Source organism: Podarcis melisellensis, assembly GCF_964234715.1.
Source record: "Podarcis melisellensis genome assembly, chromosome: 5".
Lineage (NCBI taxonomy): Eukaryota > Metazoa > Chordata > Lepidosauria > Squamata > Lacertidae > Podarcis > Podarcis melisellensis.
This window is the reverse complement of record NC_138537.1, coordinates 100,761,280-100,781,560: the sequence shown is the minus strand read 5'-3', so window position 1 is coordinate 100,781,560 and position 20,281 is coordinate 100,761,280. Positions and strand designations below refer to the sequence as shown.

General features: G+C 43.1%; 1 protein-coding gene across 21 annotated transcripts in view; it reads right to left on the bottom strand.

The window, feature by feature from the left end:
- CCDC91 (coiled-coil domain containing 91) overlaps window positions 1-20,281 on the bottom strand; it is a 183,242-nt gene that overhangs the window by 115,979 nt on the left and 46,982 nt on the right. For 15 of the 21 annotated variants that reach the window (XR_014168775.1, XR_014168776.1, XR_014168777.1 and 12 more), the window contains 3 exons: window positions 18,835-19,004; window positions 16,818-17,012; window positions 16,193-16,297 (listed from right to left, as the gene is read on the bottom strand). Coding sequence is in view for 18 of the 21 variants with exons in the window: in XM_081913312.1 (XP_081769438.1) it covers window positions 16,193-16,297; window positions 16,818-17,012; window positions 18,835-19,004 (470 nt within the window). In the remaining 3 variants the exon portion in view is untranslated. The remainder of the gene's footprint in view (window positions 1-16,192; window positions 16,298-16,817; window positions 17,013-18,834; window positions 19,005-20,281) is intronic. The other 6 variants (XM_081913324.1, XM_081913321.1, XM_081913322.1 and 3 more) reach the window with 2 other exon arrangements.

The following is a 20,281-nucleotide window of genomic DNA, read 5'->3' as shown; positions in this document are numbered from 1 at the left end:
TTAGTTTCCAGGCCCAATTCAAAATTTGGGTTTTGACCTATAAAGCCTCAGGACTGCAATACTTCAAGGACCACCTCTTTCCATATGGACCTACCCAGACCCTGAGATCATCTTCAGAGGCCCTCCTTTGTGTGCTCCCTCCTTGAGGGGTCCTGATGGTGGCAACATGAGAACGGGCCTTCTCTACAGTGGCTCCCCATCTGTGGAATGCTCGCCTTAGGGAAGTTTGCCCAGCACCTTCATTGTACACCTTTAGGTTCCAGGCAAAAACATTCCTTTTTAATCAGGCCTTTGTTTGATATAATTTACATGCTATGCCATTTTAAAATGTGTGGTTGGGGGGGGGGGAGAGCTATTGCGTTGTTTTTATTTTGTGGTTTTATATCTTGATTTTATTCTGTGAACTGCCCTGAGACCCCCGGGTATAGGGCGGTAAACAAATACCGTAAATTTCGCTCCATAACACGCAGATTTTTCCTCCTAGAAAGGGGAAATGTTTGTGCGTGTTATGGAGCGAATGCCTACAGATGGCGAGGGAATCTGCTGCAGTTGTGAGCAGTCCGTGGCTCGCTTTGAAACAGCAAAGCGGGTGTAAGCGGCTCCTGTCAGCTAGCGGAGCCGGGGAGGAGGGAGAGAAGCAGAGCGGGGTTGGCTGCTTTAAAACAACCCAGTGCTCTCTGTCCCTGCCTGCAGTTTTTTGCTGTCCGATTTTGGATTAGCCACTGTAGGGGCTGTGTGTGTGTGTGCTTGAGCTATCGTTCTCCTCCTCCTGCTTCCCGTTCACTCTCCCTGTGCCCCTGCGCTCTCCCTCCAACTTTAGAATTGACACTCTGTGTGTCTGTGTGTGTGTGTGTGTGTGAGAGAGAGGGCTCCTTCTCTTGCTTCCGTTCTCTCCCTGCGCCCCTGCGACTTTAGAATTGACACTCTGTGTGTCTGTGTGTGTGAGAGAGAGGGCTCCTTCTCCTTCTCTTGCTTCCGTTCACTCTCCCTGCGCCCCTGCGACTTTAGAATTGACACTCTGTGTGTCTCTCTGTGTGTGAGGGCTCCTTCTCTTGCTTCCCGTTCACTCTCCCTGCGCCCCGCGCTCTCCCTGCACCCCTGCGACTTTAGAATTGACACTCTGTGTGTCTGTGTGTGAGAGAGGGCTCCTTCTCCTTCTCTTGCTTCCGCTCACTCTCCCTGCGCCCCTGCGACTTTATAATCAACACTCTGTGTGTCTCTGTGTGTGTGAGGGCTCCTTCTCCTTCTCTTGCTTCCCATTCACTCCCCCAGCGCCCCTGCGACTTCCAGCGCCCTGCGACTTTAGGGCCAGTTCTCTGTGCGTGTGTGTGTGTTTTGACCTCACTGCACTTGTTGGGGGAGAGTGTTGGTCGCAATTTTTCTTGATTTGTCTCAGAGTGGTTACTATCATGGTTTGCTTGCCGGGGAGGAGGGAGAGACGCAGAGCCTGCTTGTTCTAAAGGAGCAAAGCCAGAGAGGAGCCTCTCCTGCATTATTAGCAGCATCCTTCTCCACACACCCCACGCGTGCTCCTTGTCCCTTGAGTTCTTTTCCTTCCCTCCCCACTTAAAACGTGGTTACAAAGCATGGCTCCACATGGATCCTCAGGATTTTTGCATTGGGCACGTCTGTGGCCACAGCATGAACCACTAAAATCATACATCCACTGTTTCGTTTAGAATATTTTTTTCTTGTTTTCCTCCTCTAAAAACTACGGGCGTGTTATGGTCAGGTGCATGTTATAGAGCGAAAAATACGGTAAATGTTGTATTTGCTGTTGTTGTTTAGTCGTTTAGTCATTCTGACTCTTCGTGACCCCATGGACCAGAGCACGCCAGGCACTTCTGTTTTCCACCGCCTCCCGCAGTTTGGTCAAACTCATGCTGGTAGCTTCGAGAACACTATCCAACCATCTCATCCTCTGTCATCCCCTTCTCCTTGTGCCCTCCATCTTTCCCAACATCAGGGTCTTTTCCAGGGAGTCTTCTCTTCTCATGAGGTGGCCGAAGTATTGGAGCCTCAGCTTCACGATCTGTCCTTCCAGTGAGCACTCAGGGCTGATTTCCTTCAAAATGGATAGGTTTGATCTTCTTGCAGTCCATGGGACTCTCAAGAGTCTCCTCCAGCACCATAATTCAAAAGCATCAATTCTTCGGCGATCAGCCTTCTTTATGGTCCAGCTTTTACTTCCATACATCACTACTGGGAAAACCATAGCTTTTACTATACAGACCTTTGTTGGCAAGGTGATGTCTCTGCTTTTTAAGATGCTGTCTAGGTTTGCCATCGCCTTTCTCCCAAGGAGCAAGCGTCTTTTAATTTTGTGACTGCTGTCACCCTCTGCAGTGATCATGGAGCCCAAGAAAGTAAAATCTCTCACTGCCTCCATTTCTTCCCCTTCTATTTGCCAGGAGGTGATGGGACCAGCGGCCATGATCTTGGTTTTTTTGATGTTGTGCTTCAGACCATATTTTGCGCTTTCCTCTTTCAACCTCAATAAAAGGTTCTTTTAATTCTTCCTCACTTTCTGCCATCAAGGTTGTGTCATCTGCATATCTGAGGTTGTTGATATTTCTTCCGGCAATCTTATTTCCGGCTAGGGATTCATCCAGCCCAGCCTTTCGCATGATGAATTCTGCATACAGCCTTGTCGTACTCCTTTCCCAATTCTGAACCAATCAGTTGTTCCATATCCAGTTCTAACTGTAGCTTCTACATAGAGATTTCTCAGGATTTCCACATAGAGATTTCTCAGGAGACAGATGAGGTGATCAGGCAGTCCCATTTCTTTAAGAACTTGCCATAGTTTGCTGTGGTCGACACAGTCAAAGGCTTTTGCATAGACAATGAAGCAGAAGTAGATGTCTTTCTGGAACTCTCTAGCTTTCTCCATAATCCAGCGCATGTTTGCAATTTGGTATCTGGTTCCTCTGCCCCTTCGAAATCCAGCTTGCACTTCTGGGAGTTCTCGGTCCACATACTGCTTGAGCCTTCCTTGTAGAATTTTAAGCATAACCTTGCTAGCGTGTGAAATGAGTGCAATTGTGCAGTAGTTGGAGCATTCTTTGGCACTACCCTTCTTTGGGATTGGGATGTAGACTGATGTTCTCCAATCCTCTGGCCACTGCTGAATTTTCCAAACTTGCTGGCATATTGAGTGTAGCACCTTAACAGCATCATCTTTTAAAATTTTAAATAGTTCAGCTGGAATACCATCACTTCCACTGGCCTTGTTATTTGCAGTGCTTTCTAAGGCCCATTTGACTTCACTCTCCAGGATGTCTGGCTCAAGGTCAGCAACCACACTACCTGGGGTGTACGAGACATCCCTATCTTTCTGGTATAATTCCTCTGTGTATTCTTGCCACCTCTTCTTGGTGTCTTCTGCTTCTGTTAGGTCCTTGCCACTTTTGTCCTTTATTATGGTAATCTTTGTGCGAAATGTTCCTTTCATATCTCCAATTTTCTTGAACAGATCTCTGGTTCTTCCCATTCTGTTGTTTTCCTCTATTTCTTTGCATTGCTCGTTTAAGAAGGCCTTCTTGTCTCTCCTTGCTATTTTTTTGGAAATCTGCATTCAATTTCCTGTATCTTTCATTACGTCCCTCGCATTTTGCTTACCTTCTCTCCCCCGCTATTTGTAAGGCCTCATTGGACAGCCACTTTGCTTTCTTGCATTTCCTTTTCATTGGGATGGTTTTCGTTGCTGCCTCCTGTATAATGTTGCGAACCTCCACCCATAGTTCTTCAGGCACTCTGTCCAGCAAATCTAAATCCTTAAACCTGTTCCTCACTTCCACTGTGTATTCATAAGGGATTTGGTTTAGACTGTATCTTACCGACCCAGTGGTTTTTCCTACTTTCTTCAGTTTAAGCTTGAATTTTGCTATAAGAAGCTGATGATCTGAGCCACAGTCAGCTCCAGGTCTTGTTTTTGCTGACTGTATAGAGCTTCTCCATCTTTGGCTGCAGAGAATATAATCAATCTGATTTTGATACTGCCCATTTGGTGATGTCCATGTGTAGAGTCGTCTCTTGTGTTGTTGGAATAGCTTGTTCTCTTGACAGAACTCTATTAGCCTTTGCCCTGCTTCGTTTTGATCTCCAAGGCCAAACTTGCCAGTTGTTCCTTTTATCTCTTGATTCCCTACTTTAGCATTCCAATCCCCTATAATGAGAAGAACATCCTTCTCTGGTGTCACATCTATAAGGTCTTGTAAGTCTTCATAGAATTTGTCAATTTCAGTTTCTTCAGCACCAGTAGTTGGTGCATAAACTTGGATTACTGTGATGTTAAAAGGTCTGCCTTGGATTCGTATTGAGATCATTCTATCATTTTTGAGATTGCATCCCAGTACAGCTTTCACCACTCTTTTGTTCACTATGAGGGCCACTCCATTTCTTTTACGGGTTTCTTGCCCACAGTAGTAGATATGATGGTCATCCGAACTGAATTCGCCCATTCCCGTCCATTTTAGTTCACTGATGCCCAGGATGTCAATATTTATTCTTGCCATCTCATTTTTGACCACCTCCAACTTACCCAGGTTCATGGTTCTTACATTCCAGGTTCCTATGCAATATTTTTCTTTACAGCATTGGACTTTCCTTTCACTTCCAGGCATATCCGCAACTGAGCGACCTTTCGGCTTTGCCCCAGCCACTTCATCAGCTCTAGATCTACTTGTACTTGTCCTCCGCTCTTCCTCAGTAGCTTGTTGGACGCCTTCCGACCTGAGGGGCTCATCTTCTAGCGTCATAACTTTTATATGCCTGTTGTCTTTGTCCATGGAGTTTTCTTGGCAGGGATACTGGAGTGGCTTGCCGGTTCCTCCTCCAGGTGGATCACATTTGGTCAAAACTCTCCACTATGATCGGTTCATCTTGGGTGCCCTGCTCGGCATAGTTCATAGCTTCTCTGAGTTATTCAAGCCCCTTCGCCACGGCAAGGCAGTGATCCATGAAGAGGAAACAAATAAATAGATAGATCTGATTTTGTCTTCTGCAGAATTAGCTACCCCTCCCAGTTTGGTTTCATCTGCAAATCTGGAAAGCATCCTCTCAATTCTTTCATCCAAGTCATTTATAAAGATGTTGAACAACAACGGGCCCAGGACAGAACCCTGCGGCACCCCACTTGTCACTTTTTCCCAGGATGACGAGGAACTGTTAACGAGTGCTCTTTGGGTTCAGTCAGTCAACCAGCTACAAAGCCACCTAACAGTTACCTCGTTCAACCCACATTTTACCAGCTTCACAAGAATATCATGGGGACTTTGTCAAAAACCTTACTGAAATCAAAATACACTATCTCCACAGCATTTCCCTGATCCACCAAGTTTGTAATTCCATCACAAAAAGAAAATAGATTGGTCTAGCATGACTTGTTTTTGAGAAACCCATGCTGGATCTTAGTAATCACAGCATCCTTTTCAAAATGCTCACAGCCCAACTGCTAAATTATCTGTTCTAGGACCTTCCCTGGTATGATGTGAAGCTCACTGGTCGGTAGTTACCTGGTATTCCTTTACCCCCTTTTTGAAGATGAGGACATTTGCCCGCCTCCAGTGTGTAGGGACTTCACCTATTCTCCAAGAATTCTCAAAGATAATAGACAAAGGCTCTGAAATTACATCTGCAAGCTCCTTTCGTACCCTTGGATGCAGCTCATCAGACCCTGGAGATTCGAATCCATTTAAAGCAGCTAGGTGTTCCCTTACTACCTCTTTTCCTATCTTGGGCTGCAGCTTCCTCCTTATGTCACTTATTCTGTTATCATCAGGTTGGGCATCACTTTCCTTTTGGGTGAAGACAGAGGCAAAGTAGGTGTTGAGAAGTTCTGCCTTTTCTCTGTCATCCAATAGCATTTTTCCATCTTCCCCACACAGAGGACCTACCACTGGCTTGTTTTTCCTCTTGCTTTGGACATCGCCAAATGAACTTTTTTTAAAACCTCTTTCAAGCCTGAGCTCATTCTGAGCTTTTGCTGGCCTGACCTTCCCCCTGTGGCTACTCATTGGCTCCTCCTCTGTGATTTCCTCTTTCTTCCATTTCTTATACATGCCCTTCTTAACCCTCAGCTCATCTGTAAGCTCCTTATGCAGCCACACCAGCTTTCTTTGACGCCTCTCACTTTTCTTTCTTGTTGGCATTGCCTGCATTTGTGCCTTCAATATTTCTCCTTCTAGAAACTCCCATCCTTCTTGGACTCCCTTCACATTGAGTATTTCTGACCATGGGATCACACCCAGTAGCTCCTTCCGCTTTTCAAAATTGGCCTTCTTAAAGTCCAGAGTGCGTGTCCGACTACACTCGGCTTCTCCTTGCCTCTGTACCCTGAAACCCAGGAGAACATGATCACTTCCTCCCAAGTTTCTAAGCACTTCCACTTCAGCAATCAGTTCCTCCCTACTGGTGAGGACCAGGTCCAAGATAGACAATCCTCTTGTTGGTTCTTCCACCTTCTGAGAAATGAAATTGTCAGTGAGGCAATGGAGGAATTTATCAGACCTTACACTCTTGGCAGAGTCTGAGTCCCAACAGATATCGGGGAAGTTGAAGTCCCCCATGATTACTATTTCTCTGATTTTTGAATGCTCTAATAAGACATCATCTAAGTCTTCAGTCTGGCTTGGTGGTCTATAGCAGACACCCACAGTAAGGTCATTGTCGTTTCTCTCCCCTGCATTTTTTACCCATATGCTCTCAATCAGCTTTTCATGCTACAGGTTATGGATTTCTTCACAAGTGTACTCCTCTCCCCTGTTTGGTCTATCCCTTTTGAACAGGTTATACCCCTCAATTCCTTAATGAACCTGTTTAACAAACCTAAGTAAGGCATGCCCACTGTCTATGGGCCCATTAATACGATTATTCCCCTTCCTCCCATTGTTCCCCTTCCTCCCATTTTATCTTCACAATAATCCCTTGAGATAGGCTAGACTAGAGACTGTGACTGACCCAAGGTTACCCAATGAGTTTCATGGCTGAGTGGAGAGTTGAATCCTGGTCTTTCATGATGTAGGTCTAACATTCTTACCACTACACCACACTGTGGCGAAACTATGCTATGAAAACAAAATTTGCTATGAAAATTGAATAAAAATGTTAGCCGGAAAACATGGATGTTTAAGAATTTCTCCAGGAAGTCAATAATGAGGACAGATGCACCTCTTGAAGGAGGGCATTCCACACAGGAAACTGCCACTGGAAAGGCCCTATCACAGCTCAATGGCAACGGGACAGCCCCTGGTGGCAGCACCACCACCACCACCACTAAGACCTCAGCTGCCAATCACACTTTCTGAGATGCTTGATCTTGCAGGAAGTGCTCTTTTAGGTACTTTGGTTCCATTCCATGAATTGGGCTCAATAGCTCAACGGCAGCCAGTGTAGTGCTTTAAGGACTGGTGACATACTTTCCCATCAGGCTGTCCCACTTTTATCAGCCTAGCAGCCATGTTTTGAAATAGCTGCAGCCTCCAGTCTGTCTTCAAGAACAGTCCCATATGCAGCGCATTACATAAGTCCCGCCAGGTCACCAGAGCTGGACAAAGCTGGGTAAAGTCAGGGCCCTCAAAGTCTATGTTAATACACAAGAGAACAGGCACCTCAACCTCATTCAGGTCATCACCTTGCTTCATGTGATGCTCCTGAATGAAGTTAGGTTGGCAGAGCCCAGGAGCAGAACCTCTTAGTAGTGAAACCAACTTTTATGAAATGTTTTCTCCAAAAAAAAATGAGATGGCACACCAATATGCTGCTTCAGGCTTCATTTGTTTGGTAAAGACTGGTTTTATATTTTAAGCTATTTTATAAACCTCATTATATGCCACTTCAAAACTACAGTGCTAAATTGTTTATGGTGCCAAGGTTTTTGCTGAAATGCATCAATAACAATTAAAAATCTTAGCCAAAGTATTTTTGAAAAAGCAAATTCAATTATTTTATCTTTCAGATTTAGTTTGATTTTTTCAATGCTTATTAACTGTTTCTGCTGCTACTGTGCTTTTTTCCAGACAAGACAACATTTTTATTAACCTTTCTGCTGCTATTAGTATTTATTGAATTGCTGACTTTTGTTTGTACGATGATTTTTCTTCTATGAACCAGTTTAAGTTTCTCTCTTTTAAAGTAGAATACAAATTTATTATTGTTGTTGTTATTAGTTAAATATAACTGATGAATTGTAGTGACTAGGTAAAACACTCTTTCACTATGACATGGAAATAAAATGGTTGAAAAGTCTCAGGGTCCATAACTGCCAGCATATGAATTACTGTGTCATACAGCTAATAATTAACATCAAAAGTCACGTTTTCCTTTACCTGGGAAAGCTGGTATTAATGCAATGAGTTTGACAGCAATTTTCTTAATTTTAAGTGATTATGAGTACAAACATTACATTTATTTACGTTAGTCAGATATCATTTTATTACTGCATATTTAAGGACACAGATTAACTAACACTATATACAAATAATATATATTCTCTTAAAATATCTTTTAATTTTTAAAAACCTAATTTATTTTGTTTTTTAAGACACAATTTAATTTTCTTCCCCCCAGATTCCATCTCTAACTGTCCTTTGAAATAATTGCATCCAACTTGAAACTGTTAAGCAACAAAATCATCAAGTTTGCTGATGACACTACGGTGGTGGGGCTCATTTCAGGAGGGGATGAGTCCGCCTATCGGGACGAGGTGGAGCGGCTCTGTGTTTGGTGTGGAGAGAACAATCTGGCTCTTAATACGGCTAAGACCAAGGAATTGGTGGTGGATTACAGGAAAAAAAAGGCGGACATTCAGCCCTTGTATATCAACGGGGAACGGGTGGAGAGGGTGGCGGAATTCAGGTTTTTGGGAGTGACTATCGATCAGGGCATGACTTGGAGCGCAAATACCACTGCTCTGGTGAAGAAGGCCCAGCAGAGAATTTATTTCCTCAGACTTTTAAAGAAGAACAATCTGAGTGAGAGACTGCTGGTGTCCTTCTACCGAGGCTCCATAGAGAGCATTCTCACATACTGTATTTGTGCTTGGTTCTCCAGTTGTACAGGCAGGGAGAGGAAGGTGCTCCAGAAGGTCATAACCACAGCCCAAAGGATTATTGGTCATCCTCTCCCATCTTTGGAAGAACTGTACGGTTCCCGTTGTCTTAGGAAAGCAAACAACATCCTGCAGGATTCATCTCACCCGGGATACAGTCTGTTTGCACTACTGCCTTCTGGCAGGAGATATAGAAACATCAAGTCAAGGACAAATAGACTGAAAAATAGTTTCTATCCAAGAGCTGTGGCCTTTTTGAATGCTGTAACTCGATAGTGTGACCTGGGAGTTTGATGGGTGTGGGTGTGGCTGGAATGTGGTTTGTTTGGTTGTTGTTGTTGTTTTGCTTTTGTTGTTTTTTAAGGGATGGCATCCAATTTCGTTGCACTTGTGCAATGTTGCACTTGTGTAATGGCAATAAAGAATCTATCTATCTATCTATCTATCTATCTATCTATCTATCTATCTATTAATATCCAAATGTTTATGGAAGCATAAGTAACTTCTAAAGTTAGAAGAATGACTCAGAATGCTACTGAACATTCAAGTGTCTAGACACCTAATGCTTTAGCTACTATTCAATAACCAAAGCCTGGAAGAAACGGAGTCCTGGCCATATCCTTTGTAGCATTAGATCTTGAAGTCAGACTACATTTACTGGAAGGCTCATCTTCATTTCAACAGAGATGGAACTGCTCTGTTATAATTGGTGGGTGTCATGTCCTGCTCATTTCTAGGAGTCCACTTTTAAACAGGGGTAGGTAGTTACCGGGACGCAGGTGGCGCTGTGGGTTAAAGCCTCAGCGCCTAGGGCTTGCCGATCGAAAGGTCGGCGGTTCGAATCCCCGCGGCGGGGTGCGCTCCCGCTGCTCGGTCCCAGCGCCTGCCAACCTAGCAGTTCGAAAGCACCTCCGGGTGCAAGTAGATAAATAGGGACCGCTTACCAGCGGGAAGGTAAACGGCGTTTCTGTGTGCAGCTCTGGCTCGCCAGAGCAGCGATGTCACGCTGGCCACGTGACCCGGAAGTGTCTCCGGACAGCGCTGGCCCCTGGCCTCTTAAGTGAGATGGGCGCACAACCCCAGAGTCTGTCAAGACTGGCCCGTACGGGCAGGGGTACCTTTACCTTTACCTAGGTAGTTACCACTGTCCCCTTACTGTAACTCCTCCAAGACAGGGGACCCCATTCTGCTGAGGAACCTGCTCAATAAAAGGCAGCTCTCCGTTGGGAATGGAGAATTCAAATTCCCCAGGATTCAATTAAATTCTGACTAGTAATGTTGCAAAATGTCTAGGCAAATGGAATATTTGAACTACATTATTACAGCAGTTTAGCGTATTAAACTAAGAAAGGTATTTCACATTGCACTTTAGGGAAGAAATAAAAGATAGTCCTAATACTCACTGCCATTATCACAACAAGTAAGGGTTTCTAGATGCTCAACGAAGTTTCACATATAGATGTTGCACATCATTGCCCCCACAAACAAGTCTACAAGTAACTCACAACTTATGCACGTTTAACATGTACAATTTCAGTTTTATGCAACCGAAGGCAAGACAGTTGAAATTACACCAATTAAAGGCACAGAAGCTCTTTTTGTGCAGGGTTTTCCTGCAGAGTAAAGAGCTTTTACAGTAAGTTCTCAGACTTCCCTACTACATTCTGGGAGGCTCTCATGAGATCTCGCTGGAACTTGGATCTCACAAGGGCCTCCCAGAGCCCAGTGAGCAAGGAAGAGAGCTTAAAAGTTCTCTGCTTTGCTTGGTGGACAAGACTCTTTTGACATGATGGCTTTGGAAGATAAGATTGGGGGCAGTTCCAAAGGGGTGCAAGGGGGTAGTTTGGGAATAGGTGTTTTTGTGTATAAGTGCAATCCCCAGAATATAACCCCTAACTTATTTTATTTTATTTCTATACTGTCCATCTGAGGATCACAGCATGGTTTACAATATAAAATCACAAAAATACATAACATAGTAACAAACAAAAATAACACACACACACCCCAGTTACCCAGCCAAAATGCAAGTTACCTGTATACACAATACAACAGAAAAAAGGGATAGAGATAACAGAAAAAACAAGCCAGGCATTACTTTTTGTAAGGTTACATAACATGAAAACAAACATTAAGGTTTATTCTATTTGTTCTTTAAGGCAGTGATAACGAATTCTCAGATTTGCTAATATAGATGTCTACACCACTGGCCTTAGATATTACTGCTGCTGCTCCATAGTTTGTTTATAGATAGCAAATTGAAATGACCTGGCTTGAGAACATGATCTTAAAAAAACGTGATTTACATGACCCTAGAAGAGAAAAAGACAAGTGAGTCTTGACCGGGAACCGGCCCCTAAACCTACTCCCAGGCCACACCCCCGACGGCAGCCCATTGGCCCACCAGGGGTGGGCCAAGCCCACAGTTACTTGGGGGGAGGTAGCCCCGCTTAGGGCCGCAAACTCTGCCCACCTGTTGGGAAGGGGTGGGTGGGAATTGCTAATGAGCAGCAAGCAGTCCTGTGATTCACATGCTCCCTCTCTTCTATCCTTACACTAGAGGTTTTCAACCTTTTGGAGTCCACGGCTCCCTTAACCAACTACCTTCTTTCTGCAGTCCCCCGGGGGGCTCAGGAGCCCAGTTATGTCACCTCCTGCCTGCAGAGTGAGCAGCCTCTCATCCTTTTTCAGACACCCTCCCTTGTGGAGCGTTACCTCAGCCTCCTCTCCCCTCTCCTTGGGTGTCCTCTGGGCAGCCGCTGCTGCCGCCTTGTCTCTGAGCTGCCCCTCCTGCCCCAAAGAGAGGTGCTTCCTCACACGGACCCACAGGGGCATGGGACTTGTCTGTCCATTCCCAACAGCAAGGGCTCATGGACTGGCTGGCTGGGCTCCCTTGCCTGCCTGCCTGCTTACTCTGAGGCCGCCTTACCTCTTGGCAACCAGCACCATTCCCCTGCGGCGCTTGTAGCCAAGGCTGCTGCAACAAACAGTTGTGCAAGCCTTTGGGAGGCAGAGATGTGAGAGGACATCAGAGGAGGAAGGGAAGGAAAAAGGGACATAGGCCAGTGTTGCCCATAGCACCCCTGGCCATTATTTGTGGCACCCCAGGGTGCCATGGCACACTGATTGAAAATCACTGCCGTACACATTTGAGAAGAGGGGAGCAAAAGCTTCTTTTCACTTCCCAAACACCTGGAGGGCACCACATTGGTTACCCCTAGTTTAGAAAATCATCTGAAGTGAGCTAAAGTTATCTTCATGTTCCTAAAAGAAATTTCTACATAGCAAAAGTAATACTCCAAGATGAAGAACTTCAAATACTATGGAATATACAAACTGACCATTTTAAAGGCAGGAATTTTGTGAGCATTTTCATAATGGATCACATTGATCAAATCATTGCTCTTGTTCTAACATAATTCTGGGTTTGTTTTTTTCATATTTAGTAGGAGACCTTTATATTTACCGTATTTTTCGCACCATAGGGCGCACCGGACCATAGGGCGCACCCATTTTTGGGGGGGGAAATAAAGGGAAAAAAATTATTTTCCCCCCCAGGCGCGGGGCTGGGGCGGGGGAAGCTCGAGCTTCCCCCGACCCCAGCCCGCAAACAGGCAGCTCTCTGCAAGCCGTGGGAGCACTCCCGCTGCTTGTGGAGAGGTCCGCGAAGCCTGGGCGCGCTGAGCTCAGCACGCGCAGGCTTCGGCATGCTGGCAACTCTCCGCAAGGAGCCGGAGCGCTCCGGCTCCTTGCGGCGAGGTCCGCGAAGCCTGGGCGCGCTGAGCTCAGCGCGCGCAGGCTTCGGCATGCTGGCAACTCCCCGCAAGGAGCCGGAGCGCTCCGGCTCCTTGCGGAGAGGTCCGCGAAGCCTGGGCGCGCTGAGCTCAGCGCGCGCAGGCTTCGGCATGCTGGCAACTCTCCGCAAGGAGCCGGAGTGCTCCCGCTCCTTGCGAAGAGGTCCGCGAAGCCTGGAGAGCGTGAGGGGTCGGTGCGCACCGACCCCTCTCACTCTCCAGGCTTCAGCGAAAGCCTGCATTCGCACCATAGGACGCACACACATTTCCCCTTCATTTTTGGAGGGGAAAAAGTGCGTCCTATGGTGCGAAAAATACGGTAAATGAAACCTAAAAGAGGAGGAAAAGCAATGTATGCTTAGCATTTCTGAGGCAATCACTGGAAATGGATCTGATGGCTTGACACCCTCATTGCTGGATACAGCTGGGATTGAAAGATGCTAGCTGAAAGGAGCCCAGGCAGTATTAGAAAGTGTACAAATTGGAAAAAGTAAATTTTCTGCCAGTTATTGTGCCTTTTAGGATTTAAAGTCATTCCAGATACATTCTACCATTAGGTAGTGCTATATTTATCTATTCTTTTCTATGTGCTTCTTCATTAATCTACTTTGTTCAATACACAGTTTGCTGTATAAGTTGAGTTTGTGGCTCTGGGAGGTTTGGGGCGGAAATGTCACTGAATAAAACAAGGAAAGGAATTCAAAAGCACAAAGACATGCCAAAAATAAATTGAAATGTCCAGGCATATGCATAAATGTGTTTAATCAACTAGCAAAAACAAGGCTAGAAACTAAGAAAGTACCCTTTTCCTGCTACTTTCCTCAATGCACCATATTTTCAAGCTCTTCTATGACCTGCAAAAGTTCCTGGAATTTCATCTATAAATTTAGTGGCAGGTATAATAGGTAACTTTTTAAACACCCATTTTTCATTATTAGTGTTCTGTCTCCTCTATGTCTGCACCTAAAACCAACCTAAATATTTTGTTAGAAGATGATATTTAACAGGATGTAAGTCATATTACTTTTAAAAGAAAACATACATTTTCTAATACTCTTAGCCACAGAATGTACCTACCTCCAAGATATATTTCCATGCTGTTCATATTCATGTGCACTAAATGAAACAACATTGTTCTACATTTTAAAGTTTGATTTCAAAAATTCATGGTTTTCAACTAAGGGTGGAGCTGAATACATGGGCTGATCGATGATCAAACTAGGTGTGATGGAAGCAGGTCTGCCCTGTTAACGTGCAGGTTAAGGAAGAAGACTGATTTGAAGAGCAAAAGGGGAAACACAAGTTGGTTCAAGTACTGCTTAGACCTCACCTCAGCAATTTCTCTCTCATTTTTCAGCTGAAAACCAGTTTTGCTCATAAAACCTGCCCTCAACCCACCCTGATTCAGATAAGACTGAATCTGCCACTTCCAGGAACACCACCAGAAAAAGATCCTGTGAAGTAGGTAACTAGAGTTCCTGCCTCAAGAACTAGGTGGTGCTAATCCCAGATGGGCCCAAGATGACCAGAATGGAAGATCAGCCATCACTTTGTTTCTTCACACAGATGCATATATAAGGGGCTGTAAATGACAACCAAGACCCATCTCCTATGTTGATTTGCAGGTGATATGGCAGTTTTGTCATATAATCTGTTAACCTCCCTCCCAAAAGCTATGGTTAACCTCCAAGACTTTAGTATTTTGGCTGCCTACAGGATAAATTATAATAAATCTAAATCTTTATTTCTTAAATTTGACTCCAACATACAACTTGTGACATGTCATTTAACTGGAATTAAGATTTCCCTTTCTCTTCAATATATAGATGTTTATTTACCTGCGAACTTAAATGATTTACCTTAAATTATAGCCTGGTTAACAATAAGATTAATAGGGACATAGCCTGATGAGCTAAATCCAACTTGTATTTTGAAGGAAGAACTGAATTCCTAAAAATGATGGAATTGCGTAAATTAAGTTACTTATAAAAGTATTCATATGCCACCAATACATACAATATAACACTGTGGTGTGCAACAATAGAAACAGACAGAAGTTATCTTTAATATGATTGGCTGATCAAAAAATGTTAACAGTTACATAGGCCTATCTACATAAAAGTTGTTCTTGTTTCAAGTTTTACCTATCCCTATTCCTAGATCTCTGATTGCTAAATAGCAAATAGCATTTAATAATCTTGGACTGAAAAATAAACTGACTTATAAATAGACTGGCTTGTAACTTTTTTGTACATGAAATTTTTGGGGTTTCCCACAGCTTCAGCTTTAATACAACTTAATTACTTTTAGCCTAAATAACTTGTGCCTATTTAGAAAGGTATTTGGTTGAAATAATAGGTAGATACAATGAAAGGCAACCTTCACTTCTCTTGGTTTCCTCCATCGCCAGCTCTGCTTTGTTGTCTTGGCCACCATGCTGGAGCACTCACAAACGGCCTATCGCTCCATGGGCTGATTGTGAGTCATTAAACATTCCCCCAAACAAATGCTGCAGAGGCCGCTCCAAAAAAACGACTTTATAGAATTACTTTATGGGATCATTTACCTTTACCTTTTTTTTACATAGGGCAACAGGTGTCAAAGCTGGTAACAAGTGGCTCTCAGACACCCATGACATCACTTCCACACAAAGAATATTTTCAATTTATTTACTGAATGAAGACATTATGTACTCAACCTTTATGGGCAAATTATGCCTAGTATGGAGCAAATGTGAAAACATGAATTTGAGTCATGTGCCCATCTAAGTCATACTCAAAGTAATCCCACTGAAATCAATGGACTTAACCAATTCGTCCATAAAATTCTGTGGGCATACTCGAGGAATGATTTAGTTGCATGTAACACACAGATACCAAACAACCTCTCTGGGCTTCCTTTGAATTTGTAACCATCAAATAATGGAGAGCAGCCATTGGCAAAATAATTATACGTTCATTCCAGACAAACACCGTCAAAGGGAAATACCATGTGATACTTCCAGAGAAAAGAAAAAGATTAAAATTTTGAAGTCATTGTTACAAGTTCTCCAAAGCACTGAAAAACTGATAGAAATTGAATGTTTGCCTATGAAAATCCCAAACAGCTGATGAGATGCATTTTTTGGTTTTGGTTTTTTGGGGGAAGGGTTAACCTTGGGAAGAGAGGACCCATGGCTTCATGTTATAAAATCAGTGGCAAGAGAGCTTCTACTTTTTTAAAGTCCTGTTCTGAAAGAAAAAAAATGTTTTTCAAACTTTCAGGCAACCATGCAAGTCACTGAAAAAGAAAAATGTGTATTGGACCACATATTTAGCCTTAGGGAAGTGGTGAGAGAAAAACAAGTTACCTGAAGCTTGTTGTACTGATCTTCATGTGAAATCAATTTATCCTCCTTGTGTTTCAGGAAATCTGTTTCCAGAATCCTGTATTTTTCCAACAAATCTTCTAACTCCTAAAAAAGATTTAAGATTAACATGAAGAAATACTGAACCTATTTTTAAATTCTAAGCCAGACTTTCCACAAAAAATATTAAACAATTAAATATTAGTCAACTTTTGGGCAAAGGGGGGAATTGATAAGCCACTGAATTTAAGGGTTTTTTAAGCTCAGCAGAATTAACAGTATTAATATGATATTCACCAGAAAGGTGTATATATATAGAGAGAGAGAGAGAGCGCGCCCCCACAACATATTCCTAGACTATCAGCAAAATAACATTTTTCCACCTTGTTCTCCGAAGGATCTTGACCTTCTTTCCTGAAACTTTCCAAATAAGTCAAACTGAGTCAGACACCCAGCATGGAAAGGAAACCAAAATGGTTAGATTTGGGCAAAGCAAACAGCAACTGAGGACAGGATCTTGGACTGGAAAGTGTTAGACAAGTCTAACTATAGGCGATGTTGCCAGCTACAACCATAATGAAATTACCCATAGATTTCAAAGGATGACGCTGAGGAGTTTTAGTTATACCTTTTTTATTCTACATTTTTCTTCATCAGCCGCTTTAAGTTTAACTTCTAGACTTGAAAGTGTTTGCTGAAGTGTTTCTTTATTTGCTTCATCCAATTCTAGTTTCCTATCATTTTCACTTGCTGTTTCCACATCTTCAGTTACACTCAGGCAGGAAACTGGTACATTCAAAGAAGGATCAACTGATAATGGAACCTATTTCATTGAAGATACAAAAATGCATAGAAATGACAAGAGATAAAAATTACAATGAGAAACCATTTCCATAGCAATACCTTCCTGAGATGTAGATAATAAAGGTATATGAAAATATATATAGTTCCAGGCTTGTCTGAATAAGAGGGATTTTTGCAATGAGCCAATGAAGCATGCCACTAATTGTGTGTGTCCAAGGTGACCTTGGTTTCCCAAACAGCAGAACTTACCCAATGCAGTCCCTGTAGCAAGACATTTTTGAAACTGAGAAGAGTCTCAAAATCAGCATGGCACAGGAAGTCTGCTGATGAAGGGGGAAAGTGCCAAAAATACCACTGGGTTTCTTTTAATTATTCTAATGGATTACATAACTATAAGAAAAAATACAATGACAAAAAGAAAATGCAATATTCTTCTCAAGCTGGTCAGTATCATAGCTTCCATTTCAAAATGCACAGGGCACATTGCTACAGATCAAAGAGAGAGAATTTTTTTTGGCTCCAACCCACCTAATGTGACTTGTGACTACAAACTATCAAAAGCAACAGTACTTAATTAAAGACATGATGGTGCAGTTGTAGCACTGATTTCAAATGGGCTCCGTGGTTGCAATAGGGTGCTGTAGCTCTGAAATTGGTCACAAGTGCTAACCTCTTTCAATCTTTTTTGACCAAAGGGTTTCACAACAACCCCTCTGAGGGCTGTCTGCCAGCAGTGGGCATTACTAGCTACCATGACACTTTTGCACATGCATGCATACACACACAGTGCATACCCATGCAGAGACATTAAAGAGAGCCAAGGCCGCACACTCCTCAGTCAACCCGATGTTTTCCTGTTGTTATTCTGTGTCTCACAGCTACAATAAACCTACCATTAAAATGGTAGGTCATTTCTTCGTCAGAAGGCAAATGGGCAAATTTAGCAGGGGGTCAAATACTTTCCCCCCTCACTGTATCAGCAGAGAAGCAGGGGCCTTTTTCGTCATTGTGGCTCTCAGCCCAGGAAGAGGTTTACATTGAAACCCCTAAAACAATTGCCCCCCCCTTTTCAGCAGAGATTTCAATTGCCCCTCAGATTCTCAGATATGGGATTGACCGGAAAGTAGGGTTGGCTGATATATCATCGAAAACCGGTCTGAAGTCCGTATCATTATATAAGTTTCATAATTTTTGACCTGCCAATAAATCACAAATCATTATGTGTGTATGTGTGTGTTTGTCTGTGTGAGCTATGGAAAATCATATGTGAGGAAATCTGTAAAGCCAGGAAATACTTCTCTTGATTCCTGCAACTCCTGTTAACTCTGCCGGCTCAGCTTTCCCTGGCCTCATGCAGGCGGCAGCAAATTAAAGAGCAGGCGCAGGCAAAAATCACAATGCGAGAAAAGCCATGAAGTCAGCCAGTGCCTTGACATAGCTCCATCCTTATTTCAGGTATCGTGATATATTGGTGTGCTGCAATGTTTAGCTGGTGATGTATCACGGTACTGGAAAGTACCTAATATTACACCAATTTTGCATGGACAGGACAAATAAAGTTGATTGAAGAGCCAGAACCAGAGCCAGTTCACAGGCCAGCAGTTCATGTATCTGTTAAAGAGATTTTGGTCAGGTGGACTGCAGCCAAGATTTTAGTTGTAAAAATGCATGTTTTACCTACAAAAATTCAGCTCTCCACTCTACTCCTGGCAATATTATGCACATAACAAAATGATTTACAGGGCAATCTTATACGTTTCTACTTACAATTAAGTCCCATTGAGTTAAATGTGGATTAATATCAATTTTGTGCATAAAGGATAAAAATAGGTACGTTTTACCTGTTCTTTAAGATCAGCTAAATTTAAAGTGCTGGTTGATGGCTGACCATCTGTCACCATATCATCACCTGAAGGAATTAATGGATCACAAGAGAAAAAGCTGGCATTAGTGGAAGACAACTCCTGAAGAACCTCAGCAGAAAGTGTTGGAGGTACATGGATTTCAGGTGCTACATAGGAAACATGAAAAAGCAAGCTCAATATACACTTATTTCTGAAATTCAACATCTAACAGAGATGACAAAAATAGGAACTTGGTAATTAAAGAAAGGAATTTTACAGTGAAAAAATAGGTAATGATGTGGAGAAAAATTAAGGCTAGATTACTTCGCACATGTATTATCATGACCCCCCCTTTTACACTTAAAAAACATTTTCAAATTTGACTATTTTGCCAAGACAGAATAACATGATACCAGGTAGAAACTACATAGTGAATTTCAAATGCTGCTTTTCATTCATAAAATCACATTTGTCATACTATATGTGTCAGAGATCAGACTGAGGATTACAGCTCTGATGAGGAATGGTTGGAACCTCCCCCTCTTCCTGCTCCTGACCAGAATTCTGAAGCTGCCCATTAACAATGGAGAAGTATATAGATTTAGAGAATTGGTTTGCAGAGGGACATACAGTAGTTTGGAAAACAACAGCTGGGCAGAGTGAGTGGGGAACAGCTAGGAGAAGCAGAACAGGAAGAGAGATAACGGACTCCCCTTAGCTAGAAAGTGTCCTGCCTATATCTCCAAGGGCAAGGAGAGCTGATAAGGTTGATTTGCAGAAGGGTCAGTGGTTGCGAAATCAGGCTGCAAGAAGGGGGAAGTGAGGAAGATAACTTGGGGGGGAGTAGGAGGGAAGCTTAATTGGGAGCACTTTTATTCTGAGAATGGCTACATTGTTCCTTTGCTCTGATCATTAAACACTCTTAAACTGGTAAGGGACTCTAATTGCTTTGTTCTGCTAATGCACAGCCAAAGCGGGGGAGGGAGCCACTTCTCCAAAGCCTGACAATATGCTGGGCTCAATATGAGTCAGAGAATGAGGATTAAAGAAAAACAGCTGCTATTCACCAGTCACTAGAGATCAAAGACAAATGTATACGTATCAAAAATTATGGACACTGTTTTGGTCAATAGGAACAGCTCCAGTTCAGCATTGGATGATGAATTACATAAAGAGCAAGGACTCTCAACCAGAGAATACCTGCCTTGTTGGATGCTCTGCATTTTCCTTGGCATTATGATGAACACTGACTATGAACACTGATTTGGCAATATGCAAAGCCAAATTCATTTGTTCACATTCTAGATGTCATTAGGTTAATGTACACTGTGGTTGATTTTTATGCATACATGGGTCCCTGAGATGTAGAATGGTTTTGTGTCCACATATTTCTTTCAATGGTAAGCAAATGAAGGGCACCTCCAAGAGCACTTTCAAAAATGAG